Raw genomic sequence first — 23,373 nt, 5'->3', positions numbered from 1 at the left:
GACACGCGACACGTGACGTTCGAGGCTGGCGAAAATAGGGCCTGACAAGGCTGACAGCCCCATTCAAAATACACGGTTAGCAGTTATAAATTGAAAAACAACATACTTACAGTGTGGTATATTGTCGTACCCCAACGGTTCTAGAGTAAGATAATTTTGTTTTGACACCACATAACAAATTTAGAATTGTTTGTGAAGATTTCATGATTATGTGTTAATCCAATGGCGATGTCAAAAATGACGATATCGCATCCACCACCGCTTGCCTGCCCTTTTATCGGTTTAGAAGGGCGCCACCAATTTAGCAACATGTGCAAAATTCAAAATGGCGGAACCAGTCGTGAAATTTGTGTCACAAAAGATCAGCAAAATTCGGTTTCGTCCAAGCGAACAACAAGGATTGCAACAGTCTAACATATTCGTGACAGGTAGTTGGGACAATGATGTAAGTTTCTGTTCAGTCTACAGCTGTTCCAGGTTTCGTTTAGTCTGCTTAAAGTGCTTTCAATTGTGCCGACGATAACGAAAATTGTAAAAGTTGCCGAATTTGGAAGACTCGTTTTAGATGTTTACTGTTAAGCTTACCTATATCATGTTTATACATGTATTGTATTAATTTCTTGGAACAAAATGACAAAAATGCAGACTATAAAATAACAGGAAACAGTTCTAAGCTTTTAATCTTGTTTGGCGTGTTAAGTTATCATGCATACTGTACATGCTTTATGAAAGATTAAATTGCATTTGTTTTGATAATCATGACATAAAATAATAAATGACATTTAAATTAAGGGCGATCCTGACTTTTAGACCACCCGAGCTATATAAGGACTAAATTTTTACTTTTGCATCAGTGCCAAACACTTTGGAGTCAAGGAAAAGGACAAGGTCAAGGTGAAGGTTTAATGTATTGGAAGGAGCCGGCAGGGCTTCGATTTTATATTCATGAGGGAAATTATGGGGTAAAAAACAAGGTCAAAACAACTTTTTGAAAACAAGTGAAAATGGCCATTTTTCTAGCCTGGAGTTTTGTCTTGAAAATTAATTTTAAAATAATCGAAATAGCATGAAACGTACCTTTAGGCCCTTCGCACTTGATTAGGCCCTTTACAGTTGATTCTTAGTTTCCTGTTTCATGGTTGAAACCAAGGGATGAGGTGCAGCCCTCGAATTAACCCACGGCACCGACGGCATATTGCCGTGGGTGCCCACCCCCATTGCCGCAATGCCCTCAAAATATGTCCTTTACCGACGGCAGTCACTTGCCGTGCCCCTAAATGAAGTTGAAGTGGGTGCCCTAGCCGCCAGCCCTGCCCCTTCATTATAAAATCATTAACAAGTACTGGTTAAATCCCAGCAAAATTGTGGAAAATTAAATCGAAAATCTTGAACACGATCACTATTTTGAGCATCGTAATCCAGCTATCAATCACAGTATACACAATACGTAAGCTTACATATTCAGCCAATCACATCGGCTTATACATTATCTGGTTACTAGAAATCCGACTTCATTTTCTCGATTGGTCAGAGAAATACCTTCAACGCATACTATCGACCAATCAGAAACGCTGTTAGTAACTACATTGTATAGCTTCCTCGACCTCGTGTCGTGAACAAAATCTGAGCGCTGGGCAAATCAATTGTTCTCTCGATTATCAAACATTGACTTCCCATTGCAAACCGATGGCGATACCCTTCCGGTATCGTCTTATCTTGTACATGTGAGCCCATCTCTAGATATGTCTTGCACGAAATAGTTTTTATCCCGACGAATTTGATCAATATTATTACCAAAGTTACAGCTGTTTCATCGCTACATTTCGAGTCAGTTTTGCAGCTCAGAACTAGGGATCGCAAAATTTAAGTAAATTAAACTGTATTATAAAGCAGGTTTTTTAAGCAATCAGGTTAGTTTTAGTGTAAAGAATTTTACTTTGGTGTCGAATTCAGCTGACGGTAATGCATCTATTCGGTTTTGAAAAATTGCCTTGGTGCCCTTCTCAAATTTTCAACAGTTGCCTTGATGCCCTTTTGAAATATTACAAATTGCCGTGCTGCCTTGCCTTTTCAGTGAAAATCCACGGCAATTATCAACTTGCCCTAAAAAAGTTGCCGTGCCCCTCCAGATCCTTAATTCGAGGGCTGATGAGGTGACTTTTAATTATTAATTATCTATTATTTTCTTTATTTTAAAACAAGTGGTTGCAACCTACATCAACCCGTTTTGACTAGTAGGAACAAACATTTAATTATTTTACAACTATGTTTGATTTTATTAGTGATAGGCTGTACAGCCCAAAAAAAGGGGTGATGTTTCAAAAAGCTTAGGGTACCAGCTGAATTGAAGCAGCTAATCCTCCTGAGCATTTTGACACCTTTTAAAAAAAAATCGGTTGAAAAATGAGACAGTGCCGGCCAAAAAACGACGCATAAGGGGGATTTCTTGGGACCCCCCCTATTTTTCACTATTTTGACAATTATGGGCGTGTTCTTTGCTGTTTGTTGGATTCTAATGATTATTTACATGATTTTGGGTACCCTGGATATATTTATGCAATTTTTACACAAATCGCATGTTTTGATGCAAGTTTAAGAGCCAATTTAGGATGTGAGGGCGCTGTTCAGCCTAATAGCTGTTGCGTATCCCCCCTACTGAAATTTTATCATTTTTTGTTATCAAATCAAAGTTACTGATAAATAACAGCATCTGTCCAAATTTGAACTCTCTACCTTATTTCACTTGTGCGTGGTAACCATTTGAAAATGTGTAGAGACGCTTCCATTGACTTACATGTGATACAAAGTTCGTTGACCCCTGTACATTGCTATGGGCAGGTTACCCCTGTATTAAAAATTAGCGCCACGGCCACACCAAATGTGATAAATGACTGAAAATTTCAGAATATGGATGATTGATGATTATCTTTAGTATGATTAACTTAAAAATCAAAAATGTTTTGCGGAAAGGTCGATAAAAGGTAAAGCGCCCTCGCCACCTAATTTTACCCAAAAACGTTAATTTTAAGGACACTAAAAAGTTTCATTTGACACAAAGTGCATAAATGACCTTCCTGGACCTAAAACTATGTAAGTAGATACTAAAAATGCATTACATTATCCTTAATGTGATAAAATTCCCTTAAAACTAGAAAATAAAGGTCAAATCTGCCCCCCCTTGTGTGTCGTTATTTGGCCGGCACTGTCTCAATTTTTGGCCGATTTCAATAAAATTGGTGTCAAATTACTCAGAACAACAAGCTGCATCAAATAAGCTGGTACCCTAACTGTTTGCAACTACACCCTTATACAGCCTATCACTAATTTTATACATAAGTAACCAGTACAGTTATGTTCATTGTTTATTTATCATTGTAGTTGATATGATCAAAGTCAGAAAGTAGCAAATGGAAGTTATTAAAAGTTATTTTAAAAGAGAAAATCCAAAATAATAAAATAATCAAATATTTTGCAATTCTCTGCTTTGGACGCGGGCGGGAAACTAAGAATTAATTGTGAAGGGCCTTATTAGTTTCCTGTTAAAGATTTTGAAAAAGGGACGAGGTGACTTTTATTTATTAAATATTAATTATCTTTTATTTTCTTTATTTAGTTTGAACTATTACAAGCAACTATTGACTCGTTTTGACTAAGATCGGGCATTTAATTCCGGGATTTAATTATTTCAATATTTCAATATTTATTTTTATAAATAAGTGAAGGTGGAGTTGTAGGCCTACTCTTTGTTCATTCATCATTATTGTTGATAGTATTTAAGTCAGAAAATGGCAAGTAGAAGTAGTTGAAAGTTATTTTAAAGGAGAAAATTAGAAATAAAAATAAAATAATTAATTATTTTGAGATTTTCAATTTTTGACGAGGGCGGTAAACAGGAAACTAATAATCAAGTGCGAAGGGCCTTATCAAATTAGCATCACTTCCGTCACATAAAAATATGATCAGATGAGTGAAAAGTTGCAGAAATTTTGAGAAAAATAGGCATTTTCTCAGAAAAATACATCATGTTTTTTGAGAAATTTGCCATCTTGAATAAATGCAGAATTAATGTCGACAAAATAATGCAGATTTTTTATTTTATTATCTTTTGCAAAATTCCTTCTCTGTTTTTATTTTGGCGCAGTTTATGGTGTAAACATGAGGTCGGGTTCTGATTTGCTTGAGAAGTCTAGCCACAAATTTGCTTACCGATAGCTTCACATTCGAGGCTAGAGACCTGTGGCGTGCATTCAAAATCTAGTCGGATTGGCTGAAGCATGACACAGTGTAAAGCAATGTTGATATTAACCACTGAATTGCATTTTAAAAACAGTTTTAAATGCTCCTAAAAGTGTTTGCAATAAAAAATATTTTGTTGACAATAAAAAATATTTTGTTGACAAAATATTTTCTTTCAAAAAATGTTAATGGAGTATTTTGTGATTCTAACATCTTTTTGGTATGTTTCAGGAGCTCAGGCTTTGAGTTTAAGTTACTTGATACATGTAAGTGATAACTCTAGGTTTGAATTTGTGTATCATGATAGTTACATGCTCGGGTTTTCGATCGGTCAGCGTTGACATTTTTTGCAACGGATGTTATTTATTCTGTTAATGTTGAAATTTGGATGAAAGTTATTTTGATGTGTCAACTGTATCTTTTGAGTAAAGGTTGCCTATTTAGCACAGTCTGAAACTTCATTTTGTACAGTCTGAAACTTTGTTGTAAAAGTGCAGTTTTATCAACATTTTTGATGCGATCTCCCATCATGTAGGTATCCCAGGCAAACCTTAGTTAACACATTTGCTAGTCAGCGAAATTCGCCGAGACCGGGGCCCAAACACAATGCATATTTACATAGAAATTTGAATTTTTTTCGAGAATAGGTCGGTGAAGGAAACCTACATAAATATGTTTTCTATACTTCACTTGACCCAAATATATGATTTTTTATGGTGATAATCAAGTCACACATGGAATTATAGAGGGATTTTGGTAGCAGTTCCATTAAAAAAGCTGCTATCGCCATGAGACTAAGATCTAGAAACACCCCGAAATGCCGTTTTGGGGAATTTTGCTAGCTGAATCTTTTTGATGAAAGTCAGTCTTTGACAAGATGTAACTTTGCTACGGAAAGTGCTATGAAAAAAAGGTTTTCAGTTTTGGCTTTGTTTACTCAAGGGCTTTAATTTGATATAAAATGATGCAGTTTGATGGCAAATTTGAATTCACCTAGCATACCTACATCATGATCATTAGCCTCCTCAGCAGCCACTTTTGTTCTGATCCCTCCACACAAACAGTCTGCCATTCCTGCCAATGACAACGTCTAATGCTGTTTCTGATTTGCTTAGAGGGCAAAGTCTAAAAAGGGTAAAAGGGCAAAGAAGTTAACCAACCATTAAAGTTAAGTTTTAAGTGTGCTTATAAAAACAGTGAGTTATTGTCTTTTAAACAGGAGAACAAACTTTCTTTTTGGAGATTGCCACCTTCACCGCTAGACAAAGGAGCATCCTTTCATGACACCCTCTCATCAGTTGCTGCAGGAGCTTCAGGGCCAGGTGATATCTTAGATAGACTGGATGCAGAGCCTCAGCTCATATGTGAAGAAAGACACATTGGCGATGTCACAGATATAAAGGTTTGTCAGTCAGACAGTCTGACATTTTGAAAGTGATCACTGGTCAGCGTTTAATTTAGTAATACAGTAGGCCTACAGATTCTTTATGCCCATGATGGAACCAAGCATTGTATGAATTTAAGTGAAAAATCTGTAGAAAGTGTGTAATTGCTGTTGAATGCCTGACGTGCTTTAAATTGGGACAACAAAAGATTACTAAATATGGGGTGATAGCACTATATTGGATGTTGTATACAACATGTACATGTACAATGTACATCCTTTTAAATGTTTCATAACATGAAGTTCACCTCCTGGTCGCCTCCTGGTCAGTTGGTACTGTTTTAGTTTGTTTTTTTAGCCCATAAAACTAAGGCATCAAAGCATTAAAAACATATTTTCCTGTAAGTGTAAGTTGAAAATCACATGGCCAGATAATAGAGAGATCAGCATAAAGAGGTGGTTGAATCTATGAATCGATTCACATTTAGATTTTCATAAATAGATTAGATAATAGCGTGAATTCATTCTCGTAAGACTTAAACAAACAAGCTTACACATCAAGTAAAATTGTGAGAATCTCGCTACAAGTATATTGGTGTGAATTATTTGTTGATTCACTGACTCTACCCCTGAATGATTGATGTACCGGTAAATGAAACCAAGTCAAACTTCATACCGAGGGTTGAGAGCCAGAAAGCCTCAATTCACAATCACCTGCTCCCACAAAATAAGCATACAGAAGATACAGTCCATTAATCAGGAACAAATTCAATAGAAGACAAAAGACATTGTGGAGGAAATATTGATTTTTGAAGACCCATTGAAGCAAGGAGCCAACGTTATGCTCATTTTGTGAGAGAGATGGTCATAGCGAGTTACGGCTTTCTGGTTTTGAACCCTCAATATATTTGTTTTAAAGCATTTATGACTAACTTTTTGAAGTCAGCAGACACTGAATTGTCAAAGGTAGACTTGATGTTTCTTATTGATTACAAATTAGCATAGTAATTTCATTCAGATGATGAAAAAACACAAAAGAATAATGTCCAGCATGTGTTATACTTTTTTCCTTGTTTCCAGTTTGTGAATGAGGCCACATTATTAGTATCATCTTCATCAGGTACAGTGCAAGCCTACAGATATAATGGCACACAGGTAAGAGTGTTTAGATAAACACATTATTGGATTAACAATAATATGTGAGCCATTTTAATATATAAAACACATGGCAGCTGTATTAAAATATTAACATGTTTAGCAGCATGTAGACTGATATTGGACTCTGTCATATTGACATAAGCTTAAAAAGTTACCTTTTCAGAGTCTGAGTTGAGCTTGCGACGCCATCACGGCGTCTTCATTCAGCGTAGTGATTACACTCCTCCGGTCACCTGACCACCCGCTGGGTGGTCAAGTTACGCCGCGAGAAATCCCAATCAAAGACTATGTACATTGTCAACACGGAAGTAGCGTGTCGACAACTTCCGCCGGCAAAAGCTCAAAGCTTACGAGGTGAAGTGGTAAAGTGCATACGAAAATCTAAATTACCACCTTGTAACATCAAAAAGGAGAACAAAAAGCTTTGTTTGATCTGAAAAAAGACGCGGATATCACCATCTTACCGGCCGACAAAGGTCGTGCCACCGTAGTACTCAACACCAATGACTATGAGAAAAAGATGGAAGCTTTGCTTAATGACACCAACACGTACCAAAAGCTGGATAAGGATCCCACAGCAACTTACAAACGCGAGCTTGTTGGAATTATTCGCAAATGGCAAAACAAAGACCCTATACCTCTGGATATTAAGCACAAGGTTTATCCAACTACTGAAGAAGTTCCAAAAATCTACGGTACTCCAAAGATTCACAAACCGGATGCTCCTCTTCGCCCTATTGTGTCCAGCATGGGCAGTCTGACTTACAATGCTGCAAAAGTCATTGCTGACATCCTAAGTCCTCTGGTGGGAAAAACGGAGCACCACATCCACAACAGCGGTGAGTTTGTCGATAAGATCAAAAACTTAGAAGTACCCCCTGGCCAAAAACTTATTTCATATGATGTTTCGGCCCTCTTCACAAGTATCCCGGTACCTGATGCTATTGAAGCCGTTAAGGAGAAGTTGGAAAGCGATACCACTCTCAAAGACCGCACGCCGTTAAAAATTAATCACATCCTTGAACTCCTTACATTCTGTCTCAACACCACATACTTTGTCTACCAAGGACAGTTTTACAAACAAACCCATGTTGCGGCGATGGGTTCGCCAGTCTCCCCTATTGTTGCGAACCTATATATGGAGACTTTTGAGACCAGGGCCCTCGCTATGGCACCACACCCTCCCTCTGTTTGGTTTCGTTATGTTGACGACACATTCGTGCTCATTCATGAATACGACATTGATGTTTTCACCACTCACATCAATAGCTTAGATCCAAACATCAAGTTCACTACGGAACCGGAACAGGAGGGCAAACTCCCTTTCCTGGACACCTGTATACACGTCAACGATGATGGTAGCACGAAAGTCACAATCTACAGAAAGCCCACACACACTGACCAGTACTTGAACTTTGACTCTAACCACCATCTTGAGCATAAACGGTCAGTCGTGAGAACGCTACTGGACAGAGTTGATAAACTTGTTACCTCTGAGGACGATAAAGAGCAAGAGCAAGAACGAAACCATATCAAATCTGCGCTTAAAGCGAATGGATACGAGACTTGGATGCTCAAAACGCCTAAGCCTAAGAAGAAGAAAGATCTCAAAGACACTACCGTCCAAACGAGAAAGATCAATGTCCCCCTCCCATATGTCAAGGGTCTGTCGGAAAAGCTGACCCACATCTTCCGTGACCACGACGTCAATGCCTACCACAAGCCGGTCAACACTATAAGATCCTTTCTTGTCCATCCCAAGGACAAAACCCCGGACGCCAATAAATGTGGAGTGATATATAAAATCAGCTGCCCCGAGTGCACAGACACCTATGTTGGAGAGACAGCAAGAGCCCTAGCCACTAGGGTTAAAGAACACACTAGAACCACAGCTCCTCTGACAGCGGTTGGTGAACACAAATCTAATCACCAGCACGACATCAGTTTGGACAATGTTGAAGTTATCGGTAGGGAGGACCACTTCTGGAACCGAAAGATCAGAGAAGCCTTAGAGATCAAGACCCAAAGACCTACACTCAACAGGGATGCCGGATATGACCTGCCCGCCATCTATGACGATCTGCTGCCACTTGACCACCCAGCGGGTGGTCAGGTGACCGGAGGAGTGTAATCACTACGCTGAATGAAGACGCCGTGATGGCGTCGCAAGCTACGTCTTTGCTCAACTCAGACTCTGAAAAGGTAACTTTTTAAGCTTATTAACATGTTTGTAAATAGTTTTCTTTAAAAACCAAGTTCGAGAAATGCAAACAAGGTTTTGTTGCATTGATTTTTGGCCAAAACCTACAAAAGCAATTGGAAAAGGCTGGGGCTTTTCAAATCTAAATTTTTAAAGCAAAAAGCTCTTCAAAACATTGCAGTAAAATACCCCAAAAATGTGAATTTTAGATGTGTGGGATGCTGAGAAATTTTTTTGACAGGCCCGAAATTGCAATTTCTTGTGCATTATAATGCACTACATTGGAGCATTCATACTTGACTCAATAGGTATGCATGCTTTCACGGTGCTAGAATAATTGACTTGTGGGTCATTTGCCGGTGCTTACATTGACCTTGTTGTAATCACCACCATACACCCACAAACAATAGTAGGGCCTACCATGTATAGGTGTGCGCTCTTGAAGCTGCAAAGTCCCTGAGTTGTTGTTAAATGGGTTATGGAATGATGTGGGCCGTAGTGGTCAGCGACAACCTGTAAAGTGTGCTGAGGCTTGTGAATCAACTTATTGGCGTTGTCCCTCTGCGTAGCGTACTATAAATCACTACTCTTTTATTTAAAAACCAATATTGTATAACATTTCTGCAAAATTTGTATTTTTTCCACAAAATGCTAGTTTTCACTACTATGTACCCTTTTAATTTTGAGTTGAACTAATGACCATAGTGAAAGAAACTTGCTATTTCATTCTAGTGCCTAGGTCATTTGATCTTTAATGAGGTGTATCTGCTCACTGTGTTACAAATTAACTTGCTGTAGATTCATGCTTGCAATGAGACATTTAGCCATAAATCCAAGTTAGATAATAATTGAATGAATTAAATGGATCTCAAGGTACATTTTATAAAATCTCAGATTTTGTCACAAACCTAAGACCCTGATTTTCGCAGGGTATTTTAGTTCATTAAACTGCATTTCAATCTGGTAAATATCAGAATTTTGAAAGCAAAATTGAGACTATCATCCTCAACAAATGTTCCAATATTGCTTTAAGGTTGGTGTTAACTCTGGAATTATGGAAATAATAATTATATAAAATTATATAAAAACTGCTAAATTGCTGGTCTATAAAAGTATAAAATAAAAGAATACATATTTGGAATGGCAAACACTTGATCAATCTTTACACCAACAATTAGCTGTTATGAGGCCCAAAAGTTTCCATAATTCCAGGGTTAAGGCCAACCTTAATGCATCCTTGTAGTTTTGTCTCAACCTTGTGCATAGAACATGTATAAAAAGATATTCTTAGAGTTCTTAGATTTTACTTTTTTTTTTTTTACATCAACCAGAAGAGTTTACAACCTACACAGACATGGGAGTCTCTGCACAGACTACGGAGCAGAGAGTGTCCATGCACCTGCATGTCAGTTAGCGGCACAGATGTAACTACGTGCGGAGAGGATGGCAAAATAAATGTGCTCAGATTAGAACACAAACACCCAGTTAGAACAATAGGTAAGAAGTCACATTACCAGTTACACCTGAAGAGTCTGTTATTGTTTAATGCTCTCTGTGTTACTTCCATGACTTGAAAGGATTCTAAATATTTTGTTCATTAAGCCATGTCTACTACCCTAAACACTGAAGCTTTTGTGCTTAACAGTTAACATGGTTAATGGAGAAACTCTTTGGACACAAACACAAAATTTGCACTGTACCCCAACAAAATTTCTGTATACAGCGAGCGCCGTTATCAGTTCCTCTATATATGCACAAATCTCAGGGGGCGGTGGCATAGCCAAGGGGGGTGGGTGGCAAGGGAGGCAACTGCCCCCTTGTCAGAAGTCTTACCCCCCTTGATACACTTGATCTTGAAAATGTAAAATAGGTTGTTGTTAAAACGAATCACAGCAATTCAAGAACTTAAGAAGAGGCAATGTTAAATGGCTTGTGTAAAGTAGTGTTACCCTTTACAGTGTATTATATATCTAAAGCTTCCTCCACTGGCACGCTGGGTAAGTGCGGTGACATATGACACCATTCATTGCTGAGTGAGACACCTTTTATCTTGTCAACAAAGTCCAAGTTATTCCTTATGTGGTATGGTGTGCTAACGGAGAGATGATCCTAGCACAGAAATTTGCAGTGTCATAGGCGATGATCTAATGCCAGAGATGATGGATCTGAAAGGGATAGTTGCCTTGTGAATTTTAGGATGGCCATAATACCTAGGGGTGGTTTCCAAGATGGGGTACGTTTTCCAATTTCAGGGCTATGTTGCGTTTGGTGTTTGTGGTTTGCTCTATGCGATCAGACATTTGTGATGTACATTGTAGGGACTTCAAAATCTTATACACAGGAAAACGGTGCATTATCTAACAAGCTGCCAACCAACTTGAATTAGCCTGTATCTATATACCTTTGGTCAGTGAGATAGAAATGGGTGAAAGACTAAAGTTACATAGCTCTTCATCTCTGGTTTCCCCAAGATTGAAATTTGCACTACATTGGAGCTTATTTGTCCAGCCACGCTAATGATGGCTTTCCATGGGCATATGAGCTTAAACGGTGCTAAAGTAAGACTTGTGGGCAATTTGCCGGTGTCAGTATTTTGTTATTTTCACCACCATACACTCACAGACATTATTTTTGTAATAAATACATAATAACAAATTTAAACAAACAATAAGAGCGATACACAAATCTTTGGGGCAGCAGCGTAGTGGGAGGGGGTGGCAAGGGAGGCAGCAGCCCCCCCGCCTGTGAGAAGTCTTGTTCCCCTTGATACACTTGATCTTGAAATGTAAAATAGGTTGGTGTTAAAACAAATCACAGCAGTTCAACAACTTGAGAAGGGGCAATGTTAGTTATCTTGTGTAAAGTGGTGTCACGCTTTTTAGAGTGTATTATATCTAAAGCTTCTCCACTGGCACTCTGGGTAAAAGTGCGGTGACATATGACACCATTCATTGCTGAGTGAGACGCCTTTTTTCTTGTCAATAAAGTCCAAGGTATTCCTATATATATGTGGTATGGTGTGCTAACAGAGAGATGATCCTAGCACAGAAATTTGCAGTGTCATATGTGATGAGCTAATGCCAAAGATGATGGATCTGAAAGGGATAGTTGCCTTGTGAATTTTAGGACGGCCATAATACGTAGGGGTGGTGTCCAAGATGGGGTATGTTTTCCAATTTCAGGGCTATTTTGAGTTTGGTGTTTGTGGTTTGCTCTATGCGATCAGACATTTGTGATGTACATTGTAGGGACTTCAAAATCTTATACACAGGAAAACGGTGCATTATCTAACAAGCTGCCAACCAACTTGAATTTGCCTGTATCTATTTATCTTTGGTCAGTGAGAAAGAAATGGGTGAAAGACTAAAGTTACATAGCACTTCATCTCTGGTTTTCCCCGAGATTAAAATTTGCACTACATTGGAGCTTATTTGTCCAGCCATACTATTGTTGGCTTCCCATGGGCATATGAGCTTAAACGGTGCTAAAGTAAAACTTGTGGGCAATTTGCCGGTGTCAGTATTTTGTTACTTTCACCACCATACACTCACAAACATTTTGTAATAAATACATATTATATACCAAATTTAAAGAAACAATAAGCGCGATACACACATCTTTGGGGCAGCGACATGGTGGGGAGGAGGTGCGTTAAATGAACCGCAGCAGTTCAACAACTTGAGTAGAGGCAATTCGAGTAGTGTCACGCTTTAGAGTGTATTATATCTAAAGCTTCTCCACTGGCATGCTGGGTAAGTGCGGTGACATGACACCATTCATTGCTGAGTGAGACACCTTTTATCTTGTCAATGAAGTCCAAGGTATTCCTTATATGGTATGGTGTGCTAACGGAGAGATGATCCTAGCACAGAAATTTGCAGTGTCATACGCGATGAGCTAATGCCAGAGATGATGGATCTGAAAGGGATAGTTGCCTTGTGAATTTTAGGATGGCCATAATACCTAGGGGTGGTTTCCGAGATGGGGTACATCTTCCAATTTCAGGGCTTTATGGGTTTTTTTTATCTTTCGACAGCCATAGTGTTACTGTCTATGATTTATTAACAAATTACAAAATATAAATGATGGCTGATTTTATGATATAAAAATTTTTAACACCAGAAAAGATAGAACAAAACGAACACAGTACAGACAATGAAACAGACAAAAGGACAAGTTCCCATGTTATTTTCATTAGGTGTGCACAGAATGTGAAAAAAGGTTTAAAGGCGAAGGAAATGTAAAAAAATAAAAATAGGATGCCTTTATGTTGAGTTTGGTGTTTGTGGTTTGCTTTATGTGATCAGACATTTGTGATGTGCATTGTACATGTAGGGACTTCAAAATCTTGTACACAGGAAAACGGTGCATTATGTAACAAGCTGCCAACCAACTTGAATTAGCCTGTATCTATATATCTTTGGTCAGTGAGAAAGAAATGGGTGAAAGACTAAAATTCTATAGCGCTTCATCTTTGGTTTTCCCCGAGATTGAAATTTGCACTACATTGGAGCACATTTGTCCAGCCACAGTAATGTTGGCTTCCCATGGGCATATGAGCTTAAACGGTGCTAAAGTAAAACTTGTGGGCAATTTGCCGGTGTCAGTATTTTGTTACTTCCACCACCATACACTCACAAACATTTTATAATACATATTATATAACAAATTTAAACAAGTTACAACAAGAGTGAAATGCTGTAGCCAGAATTCAAAAGGGACTAACACTGGCCTGGAAATTATTTTTCTAACATACAGTAAGCAAAATAATTAGGTAGCAGTTGTATTCACCCCTGTATATCCTAAATAAAGACAAATGTGTCAAAATTAAAACAAGCAGCCGATGCCTGTACTCTTTAGCTCTGATTTAAGACCTTATTTGTTGAAATTGGCTCAGAATTAAAGAAACAGTGATCCAAAACCTAATGAAGATATGAAATAAAAAGTTGCACTTTTGTGTTCTAATTAATGAAAGCACAACGCTAGTTATTCTTGCTAATTAATGAAAGCACGGCGCTAGTCCTCTTGTTCGCGAACGCTTTGTGTACAAATCAACAGGGCATGCAATGTGGCAAACTGCAACTGTTAAATTTGAATCTTCCTTTGGTTTTTTAAATCGTTGTGTCTTTATTTCTTGTACAATTTCAACGAATGAGGTCTTAAATTCGAGCTAAAAGATGCAGCTATTGGCTGGGGGTGAACGTAACTGGTACCTTAATTATTTGGCTTACTGTATATCGCCAAATAATAAAGATAGCAAGCAACCTGATAGCACAAATGTTACCAAAATATTTTAAAAGTCTGGTCAGCAAAATGTGCAGTTGAACATGTCCATGAATTGTCCATGTTTTTCCTGAAGGCATGCAAAAAGATGCACGAATAAGGAGAATTTATTCACCCAAAAGCACCAATGCTATAATCTCTTTCTTTGGAATTGCCAATAATTTTCTATTTAGGGGGGATTGATCAGTGTTGTGGCTCAAAAATCTTAATATCATTCCACTGATGTGTTTTCATTCTTGGTTTTCCTCATGAAGTCACAAGTTCCTTGTTTATTTTATTTACACAGACAATGCCGATAGTTGTACAATAAATGCCTTAACCCATCTCAAATCTCATGAAGTAGTGGCAGTCAATGCGACAGGACAGCTTAAGATATGGGATCTGAGACAACCAGGCTCAGAGCCAAGCAGGGTGTTCTTATTGTAAGTATATCTAAGAATAGATAGAAAAATGGGGCATCTACCGGTGGTGAAATGTTTTGATTTTTATGAAAATAATAAATGGTTTAAACAAGTTTTCACAAATTAAAGTACAGCTGTACCAATATTTCAGCTGGTTTGATTATGAAAGTTCATTAAGGAGAGATGTGGTTCAAAATCAAATTGTTGATTATGCTTCTCCTTGCTCTTAAGACATAAATGTTATTTTGACCTGCTTCCAATTTCATTGCAGATAGGGAGGGAGTGGGCCAGCTATGAAATGAAACTGCAGGAAAATCAAGTAATTCTTGTCCAAGCTTGAACGTACCTGTTCCGTCCATGTAGCGTACTAAGCATGTATGTGATATAAGGCACTTGCATGCTTTCTTCAGTTCCGAGCTATGTGCGTGTGTGTTTATTGCGGAGCCACTAGTGTTCTGAGTGTTCGAGCTTGACCAAGAAATAACTAATTTACCTGTAGTTAAACATTTATAGGACAATAGGACATCATGGATCTTTTGGGTTGTACCTGAGAATCAATAGGGATATTATCGTTTTATCCTGTGATAAAGGATATAGGTACTCAATATTTTAGTTATTTTTGAGCTGTTAGCATTTCAGCAGCCCTCGAATTAACCCACGGCACCGACGGCATATTGCCGTGGGTGCCACCCCCATTGCCGTAATGCCCTCAAAATATGTCCTTTACCGACGGCAGTCACTTGCCGTGCCCCTAAATGAAGTTGCCGTGGGTGCCCTAGCCGGCCAGCCCTGCCGCTTCATTATAAAATCATTAACAAGTACTGGTTAAATCCCCGCAAAATTGTGGAAAATAGTAAATCGAAAATCTTGAACACGATCGCTATTTTGAGCATCGTAACCCAGCTATCAATCACAGTATACACAATAGTTTGTTGTGAATTAATATTCATTACCCCTACGTAAGCTTACATATTCAGCCAATCACATCGGCTTTTATAAATCTGGTTGCTAGAAATCTGACTTCATTTTCTCGATTGGTCAGAGAAATACCTTCAACGTACTATCGACTAATCAGAAACGCTGTTAGTAACTAAAGCTTCCTCGACCTTGTGTCGTCCGTGAACAAAATCTGAGCGCTGGGCAAATCAATTGTTCTCTCGATTATCAAACATTGACTTCCCATTGCAAACCGATGGCGATACCCTTCCGTATCGTCTTATCATGTACATGTGAGCCCATCTCTAGATATGTTTTGCACGAAATAGTTTTTATCCCGGCGAATTTGATCAATATTATTACCAAAGTTACAGCTGTTTCGAGTCAGTTTTTGCAGCTCAGAACTATAGGGATTGCAAAATTAAACTGTTGATTTTTTAAGCAATCAGGTTAGTTTTAGTGTTAAGTTGAGAGTCGAATTTTACTTTGGTGTCGAATTCAGCTAACTGTAATGCATCTATTCGCTTTTGAAAAATTGCCTTGCTGCCCTTCTCAAATTTTCAACAGTTGCCTTGATGCCCTTTTGAAATATTACAAATTGCCGTGCTGCCTTGCCTTTTCAGTGAAAATCCACAGCAATTATCAACTTGCCCTAAAAAAGTTGCCGTGCCCCTTCAGATCCTTAATTCGAGGGCTGAATTTCAGTACAGTTACATAAAATAATCAAAGTTCTATGGTGCTTTGGTGACTGACCAGAGTCATGTACATGTACAGGCTTATCAAAAGTAGTCAACATATTAAATAGTCACCAAGATGATGGACTATTCCTGGTACTTTTCATATACTGATTGATTTAAAACACATGGGTGGCAGCTTTCCTGGAAGTTATAATAAGGATGTATACTGTGGCCATATCATTTGTCAGCAAATGCTACATATGGGCAGACATGGGAGGGTCTGGCTTGCTGGTGTTTGTGGTTTGCTCTGGGGGATCAGACATTTGCGATGTGTAGTGACTAAAATTCTCATACATAGGAGTTGCATTCTCGCATGCCTACATGTACATCTTTGGCCAGTGAGAAACGGGTGAAAGACAAAAGTTACATGGCACTTTATCTCTTGATTTCCAGATATTGAAATTTGCACTACATTGGAGCACATTTGTCCAGCCACGCTAATGTTGGCTTTCCATGGGCATATGAGCTTAAACGGTGCTAAAGTAAGACTTGTGGGCAATTTGCCGGTGTCAGTATTTTGTTACTCTTACCACCATACACCCACAAACATTTTTGTTGTCAATGGAAAGCCCATTATTTTATTAAAATTTTGGAACCAGAATCTCTCTTTCACTAAAACTGGAGATAAAGCAATGTTGTGACGAGCCCTCGAGATGTTACTTTTGATGTGTTGATTATTTGATTTGATTGTTTGCAGAACTGGTGAAAAAGTTCCATTACACTGTGTGGACAGACATCCGACCCAACCTCACCTGGTGGCAGCAGGCAGTCAGGGTGGTTTACTCAATGTATGGGATTTGAGGAAAGAGAAATTCCCTGTCACATTATTTGATGGCCATCAGGGGCACAGTAAGTAGAGAGTTAATAAGAGTAGGGCAAGGGTGATTCAAGTGAGCAGAATGAAGGCAAAATCACTGACTGGCATGATGGCATCTTAATGAGAGACCAAGGGCATTGGGAATTTTAAAATTTGCACTACATTGGAGCACATTTGTCCAGCCATGCTAATGTTGGCTTTCCATGGGCATATGAGCTTAAACGGTGCTAAAGTAAGACTTGTGGGCAATTTGCCGGTGTCAGTATGTTACCACTTGCTTTCACCACCATACACCCACAAACATTGTTAGGTCATTATCTTTGTTGTTAGTGATGTGGATATGTAACTCAGGTCAAGTGAGATGTTCTCTACCGGCAGAAATCATAAGAATTTGTACAAAGGATCTTTAAGGTATACTGATTTCAAAAAACGTAAGGAAACAAATAATCCGACCATTTCTTTTGCCCCTCATACAGAGGTCAAATTACAAAAGTGCTCATACTGTGTTAAAACTACACCAATGTATACTTCAGGTCATAAGGATTTAGGAAAAGTATAGTTTGACTTATCTGCTATATACCGTGTTCGAGTTCTAAACAATAAGGTCAAAGTCGCAATTGTTCCGCTTTTCATAATAATTCATAGTGAGTCTACAGGAGCTCAATGTTCATTGACAATTTTCCTGTGTAATATTAGGAAGCAAACACAGTATACAGGAACCGAAGTAGCTCTGAATGTCAAACAAACAACCAACATGTGTATTTTAGAGTGCACATTCAGTTTATGCAAAACACTCAATTTTGATATTGACTGCTCATTGCCAGAAGTGGGTAAGTACAATAGCTGCCATGTGTAGATGAGTACAATATACAGTGCCAATAGCTGTGTGTAAATTGCCAAAAGTTCACAGAGCAGCTATTCATTTACCCACTTTGGCACTGAGCAGTTGATATGGACTTACCACGGTTTGCAACCAAGCTCTTCATATTAAGATTGATATATTATTATTGTGCAGGCATCATCGATGTTTTGAATTGATCACTAACTGTGTTGTTGACTAATTCAATAACATGTTTGTCTTGTTTCAGTATGGGAAGTGAAATTTCACCCTGGTAATCCTGATAATCTGTTCACCTGTTCGGAAGATGGAATGGTATTACATTGGGATGGGACAGGTGGACAAACAGCAGCATCTGCTGGTAAGTCTCTATCATCTGTCTTGTCTCAAGTGGAGAGTAACCCCATGTTGGATTTCACAGTGGCAGATTTGAATTGTGCACACTAACCATAATCCCGCAGGGCGTATACACACAAATAGAAGCGTGGAATTTGTCCGTACACTGGGGACGCAACCACGCAAATGCACAGATTAGTATTTGCCTCTGCAAAATCCAACATGGTGTTATTCTCAACGTGAGACTAAACACACTATAAAACTCTTGTCACAGCCTTTAACAGGCAAAAAATTGGTATGCCTCAAATCTGCCACGCTTGTTTGTTTTGTAGTGCACATTTTGTCTCGGAAAAACTTACAAATTTAATTGTTTTTCCACATTTCAATATATGTTTAAAAGCATTTTGTTGTTAGAATTGTGTGATTAAGACTTTCAATAAATGAAAATATTTCATTATGTGGGAAGAACATCAATTTTTAAAGTTAGAATCTCAAACTAAGTTTGAGTCTAACAAAAAAAACCAATCCACATTGGATTTCAAATTGTTTGCAAGCTTTGAGATATACAACTGTACTATTTACTTTTCAACTTAGTTTTTTGACCAAAAACTTAAATTTTCCAGCATGTATGAGCATTTGGTATAAGAAAGTTTGTTATTTAAAAAACTTGATTTATGGCACCGTGTAATTTACTCATTTTCTTCTTCTATCAATATTTATATTTATTTATTTATTTATTTATTTATTTATTTATTACACATTTTTTTAAATTCAATAAACTGTACATCTAATCTTAAGGTCAGTGAGATGGTGAGAGACCAAAGGCAAAGGGAACTTCATCTCTGAATTTCCTGAGATTGAAATTTGCACTACATTGGAGCTCATTTGTCCAGCCACACAAATGTTGGCTTTCCATGGGCATATGAGCTTAAACTGTGCTAAAGTAAAACTTGTGGGCAATTTGCCGGTGTCAGTATTTTGTTACTTTTACCACCATACACCCACAAATATTTTTGTAGTTGTATGTAATCTTATTTGTAATGAAGAAATGAGATGGCCTGCCTGTCTATAATGCTGTTGAAGAATCATAAACAATAAATAAAGTATCACTAACAGTTTGAGTGTGCTCGATACCCAGGTGGGTAGAGCCGTAATACAAAATAATATGGTTTATACACCCAGTGTCACAACACGGTGTTTCATGCACAGCAATTCTCAGGTGACTGATTACAAACAACTGATTTACCTAAGCATTTCCCTTTTAAGAGGCGACTGTCCTTTTTCCTGCAGTTACACATTACACACCAAAGAAAATGTATAACTGGTGGAAAAAGTACAGTTACCCCTTAAAAGGGAGATTTTGTTTACAAGGCTACTGTGACATCTCCAATTGTAACAAAAGATTATATAGGCCTTACAGTAAACACTTTTAAGGAAAGGTATAACAACCACTCGAAGTCATTCAGATCAGAAAAATACAGAAAAGAAACTGAATTATCCAAGTATGTATGGAAGTTGAAGGATAATGTAGTTGGTTATGTAATCAATTGGGACATAGTAAGAAAATCACATATTTTGAAGAGTAAATCAGGTATTTGTAATTTGTGTTTGGAGGAGAAGTTTATAATATTGTGTGAAAAACGTATCAAAGGAAAGAACCTGTTAAATAGAGGAAGTGGGCTCAATTAGCAAATGTAGGCATGGCAACAGACCATCAAGCCGTGTAAAAAAGAAGTGGTGTGTGCTTTGGTAATAAGTCACCTGAGGATTGCTGTGTATGAAACACGGTGTTGAAGAATCATTGTTTTACTAGTATTTGGTATATATGTATGCTCTTAAAAATGATGAATGTCTGTGTGTGTGGGAATTAAATTTGGTACCTCTGCTACAATTGATTCCTGCCTTCACTACAAACTGTACCATTATTTTGTTATGATTATCAACCATCACTAATGTAAAAAGTGTGTTTCCAATATAACAATATTTAATTCTACCATTAAAATCCTCTTTTTTACAGCCACCGGAGTAGGCGTGGGAGGTGGATTTGGTCTTGGCGGTCTACCCAACAAACCCTCAAATGCAGATCACATAAGCCCATGGTTATCAACAGACCCTAGCAGACCAATCGACACCAACGAAGTACTGCCTGCAAACACCATGCCGGTCAACTCCCTGGACGTGGACGGTGACCGGCTGGTGTGCGGCACAGACGGAGAAGCTATTTTTGTGGCTAGCAATATATTCTGTCGGTAGCGCTGCTTGAACATGTATGCATCAGTAGATGAATAAGGCTTATACCCAGGAGGGTCATTCACCAAGTGACCGCGATGTATCCGCGTCCGAAACGGTGCCATATCAAAATACTGCGATGTTGCCATAATTTTCAAGAACTGGGTCAGAATTTCGACCAGAATTCGAGAGTACATTCTCGCAAATATTTTAGTAAACAGATTTACATGAATTCAAGTTGATTCTTGCTCATTTTTATAGCTTACTCAGAGGTTGATTTGCAAGAATCAAATGATTTCCTCAAATTTATTGTGCAAGAATAAAGAGTGACTCCCGCAACGAAATTCTGACCTGCAGGAAGGAGTGATTTTGAGAAGGCATTGCACTTTGGGGTTATCTGAACAGTCAAAAGATTTTTAGGATTGGCCTCTTCTGCAGAAGAAATAGAATTTAAATTAAAAAGTCAATTATTGTGTATACTATTTCACTTAGGGTACTCTTTAGAGATACAAAATTGATTGTGTGCAATTCCGCAATACACCATTTAGGTCGTATTTCAGAACTGGTCGGACATGAGTGAGAGTGACCCCCAGGGTTTATACAAAGGATTGACTTCTGCTAAATTTTTTTTATAGTTGTCATCACACTAGACTATTCCAGTTGAAATAAATACACCCTTTATGGAAGACCTTAATCTTCCACACAGGGAGTGTAGATTTTAAATGGAGTCACCCATTCAGGTAACCCGGTTTGAAATTCATACTCCTTGTGTAGGAGTTTAAGGTCTAACATAGGGGGTGTATGGATTTCAAGTGGAATAGCCCATTTCTTTCAACTCTTGTTGTGGAGGACACATCAAATGAGTTTTAAATTTTAAGTTTTTTGCCATGAAGTTGATAGTCTGCCTCCATCAAAATGATGTGTTTGCAATTTACCCGGCGTGTGTACTCAATACAAATGACCACACGGGATGTGCCATAAACATTGGTAGTATTTTCAGCCTTTTGGTGTGTCAATAAATCCCTTTTCTAGGCCAATTGTGGTGTATGGATGGGTCCGATTTTTCAAAACTTTCTCAATTTTGCCTCACTCTAGCCAAAAGTTTTGGAATTTTCACAAAAATTTTCCAAAAACTAAAGACAACTTGAGTTAAATTTGGCTGAAAATTGGTATATTGATGGGGCCACTTTCAAATTCTCAGCAACATACCCCTACCAGGACCAAATTTGAGTACCCTCCCTCTCCCCCTGGCACTGAACATACCTAATGGACTTCAATATATTTATGTTTTCAATACCTAAATTTGTTCTTTTCCATATCATTTGGTTGTGACCCACACAGAGGGACTTGGTTCTCCATTCTCTCGGTGGCCGGGTGTTGTTCCATCTATTACCAATTTGTCATGTTTGTCAAAGGGGACACCCTCATGAATTCCCTATTGGTTTGTGCAGAATTTTCTCAGCATAGAAAATACCAATTTGCATTTTCGTTTATAATTATTTGAAGTTGATTTCCCTGATAAAGAAATTGAAATTTTGGAATTGTTTTACCAAAAGGGATTTATTTTTATTAAAGGGCACAAGATGGAACAACCAAATCCTGGCAATGCTATGAAGTGATCTATCACAAGTGACGTCATGTTGACTGTCTGAATTAGGTGCAAGTAATGATCTCACTCGGTGGATCCTTTGGGCCGGTTTCTCGAAGCATGGCTAGTAGTGGTCAGGCCTCCTAAGACAGTCTTTTTTTTTTTATACCAGTGCTTACAATTTCACATCGTACCTCACCTAGAAAGATAATCAATAAAATTGATCCACTTGGTAAGGCTAGCCTGATGGCTTAGGAAGCCTAAGCACTAGCCAAGCTTCGAGAAATCGGACCTTTGTGACTTAGATTTAATTGCATGTAAATGTCAACCCTTGTTGTTCTACCCCAGCTTTTACCAGAAAAATCATGCAAAGGAAAATAATATCTTGTTCACATTGGGCTGCAGATTTGCTGATGATATGGTGTAACATATAGCTCTTCGCAAAGTACTAAAATTTGCAGGGATGCAAGTTTTCCTGCTTTTGCAGGAATTCCTGCTTTCATGAAGTCCAAATTCCCGCACTTTTCATTATTTTCAGCCTGTATTGGAGGCTTTTGGCCCAGATTCACACACTTTTTCAGGCTTTTTCCTTCAAGTCAGCTTGCATCCCTGAATTTGGGAATAGCTATACAAAAACAAGGCGTGCATAGCTGTTTTTTGTATTTATATAAAATGCTGGAAATCAAAAACTGTCTTTTATGAACTGCAATGACTTTCTCAATGTCTAAAAAGAGATCATGTTAGTGGTCTGATCCCTGAATAGAGAGATATAGGGTCCTAGACTATCAAGCACAAGCCATTTGTTGAGAAAGTAAAATCATTTAAAAAACTTGTGTTTCTATTATTTTTATTTTCCATGTAATTGAAAATCAAATAAAATGTGAAAAACATGAATTTTGCAGAAAGACTTTGAATGTGAATGTTTCAGACCATCAGACACAGACTTTTTAAAAGGAAGTTGAAAATCCTAATTTTAAAACTGAACCATATTTGGGTAAATTTATATTTTTATAGATGCACTATCTAATCTTGCACATCTTGCTTGTAACTTTGCTTCTTGAAGTTCAATGGGGTGTCATGAAATAGTGCATCTATTAAACAAATAAATTTACCCAATTTAGTTTTAAAATTAGGATTTTGTTTACAAGTGTACGGATACTTTTTTGGCACAGTATACTTAGTAATTATAAACATTACAGGACCAGGTGCTGGCAATTATTGGGCTAATCC

At 38.0% G+C, this 23,373-nt stretch overlaps 1 protein-coding gene across 2 annotated transcripts; it reads left to right on the top strand.

Moving 5' to 3' along the window:
* Positions 1 to 295: 295 nt before the first annotated feature.
* On the top strand, positions 296 to 21,709 carry LOC140144036 (nucleoporin Nup43-like). 2 transcript variants are annotated; one of them, XM_072165861.1, is made up of 8 exons: positions 296 to 445; positions 5,456 to 5,638; positions 6,701 to 6,775; positions 10,313 to 10,475; positions 14,548 to 14,683; positions 17,033 to 17,184; positions 18,241 to 18,351; positions 20,344 to 21,709. In XM_072165861.1, the coding sequence occupies exons 1-8, from the start codon at positions 326 to 328 to the stop codon at positions 20,577 to 20,579; spliced, it is 1,176 nt and encodes a 391-aa protein (XP_072021962.1). In that variant the 5' UTR covers positions 296 to 325; the 3' UTR covers positions 20,580 to 21,709. The 2 variants fall into 2 exon arrangements, with proteins under 2 accessions (XP_072021962.1, XP_072021961.1); XM_072165860.1 differs by having other exon boundaries at positions 298 to 445; positions 10,310 to 10,475.
* Positions 21,710 to 23,373: the final 1,664 nt, after the last annotated feature.

Source organism: Amphiura filiformis, unplaced genomic scaffold, assembly GCF_039555335.1.
Source record: "Amphiura filiformis unplaced genomic scaffold, Afil_fr2py scaffold_37, whole genome shotgun sequence".
Classification (NCBI taxonomy): Eukaryota; Metazoa; Echinodermata; class Ophiuroidea; order Amphilepidida; family Amphiuridae; genus Amphiura; species Amphiura filiformis.
This window is presented reverse-complemented; position numbering and strand designations above follow the sequence as displayed.

Excerpts from the sequence above, each read along its gene's own strand:
- LOC140144036 (XM_072165860.1), top strand. The coding sequence starts at position 326 with ATGGCGGAACCAGTCGTGAAATTTGTGTCACAAAAGATCAGCAAAATT. Across the intron at positions 5,639-6,700 it reads GCGATGTCACAGATATAAAG|TTTGTGAATGAGGCCACATT; the intron begins GTTTGTCAGTCA and ends CCTTGTTTCCAG. Across the intron at positions 10,476-14,547 it reads ACACCCAGTTAGAACAATAG|ACAATGCCGATAGTTGTACA; the intron begins GTAAGAAGTCAC and ends TTATTTACACAG.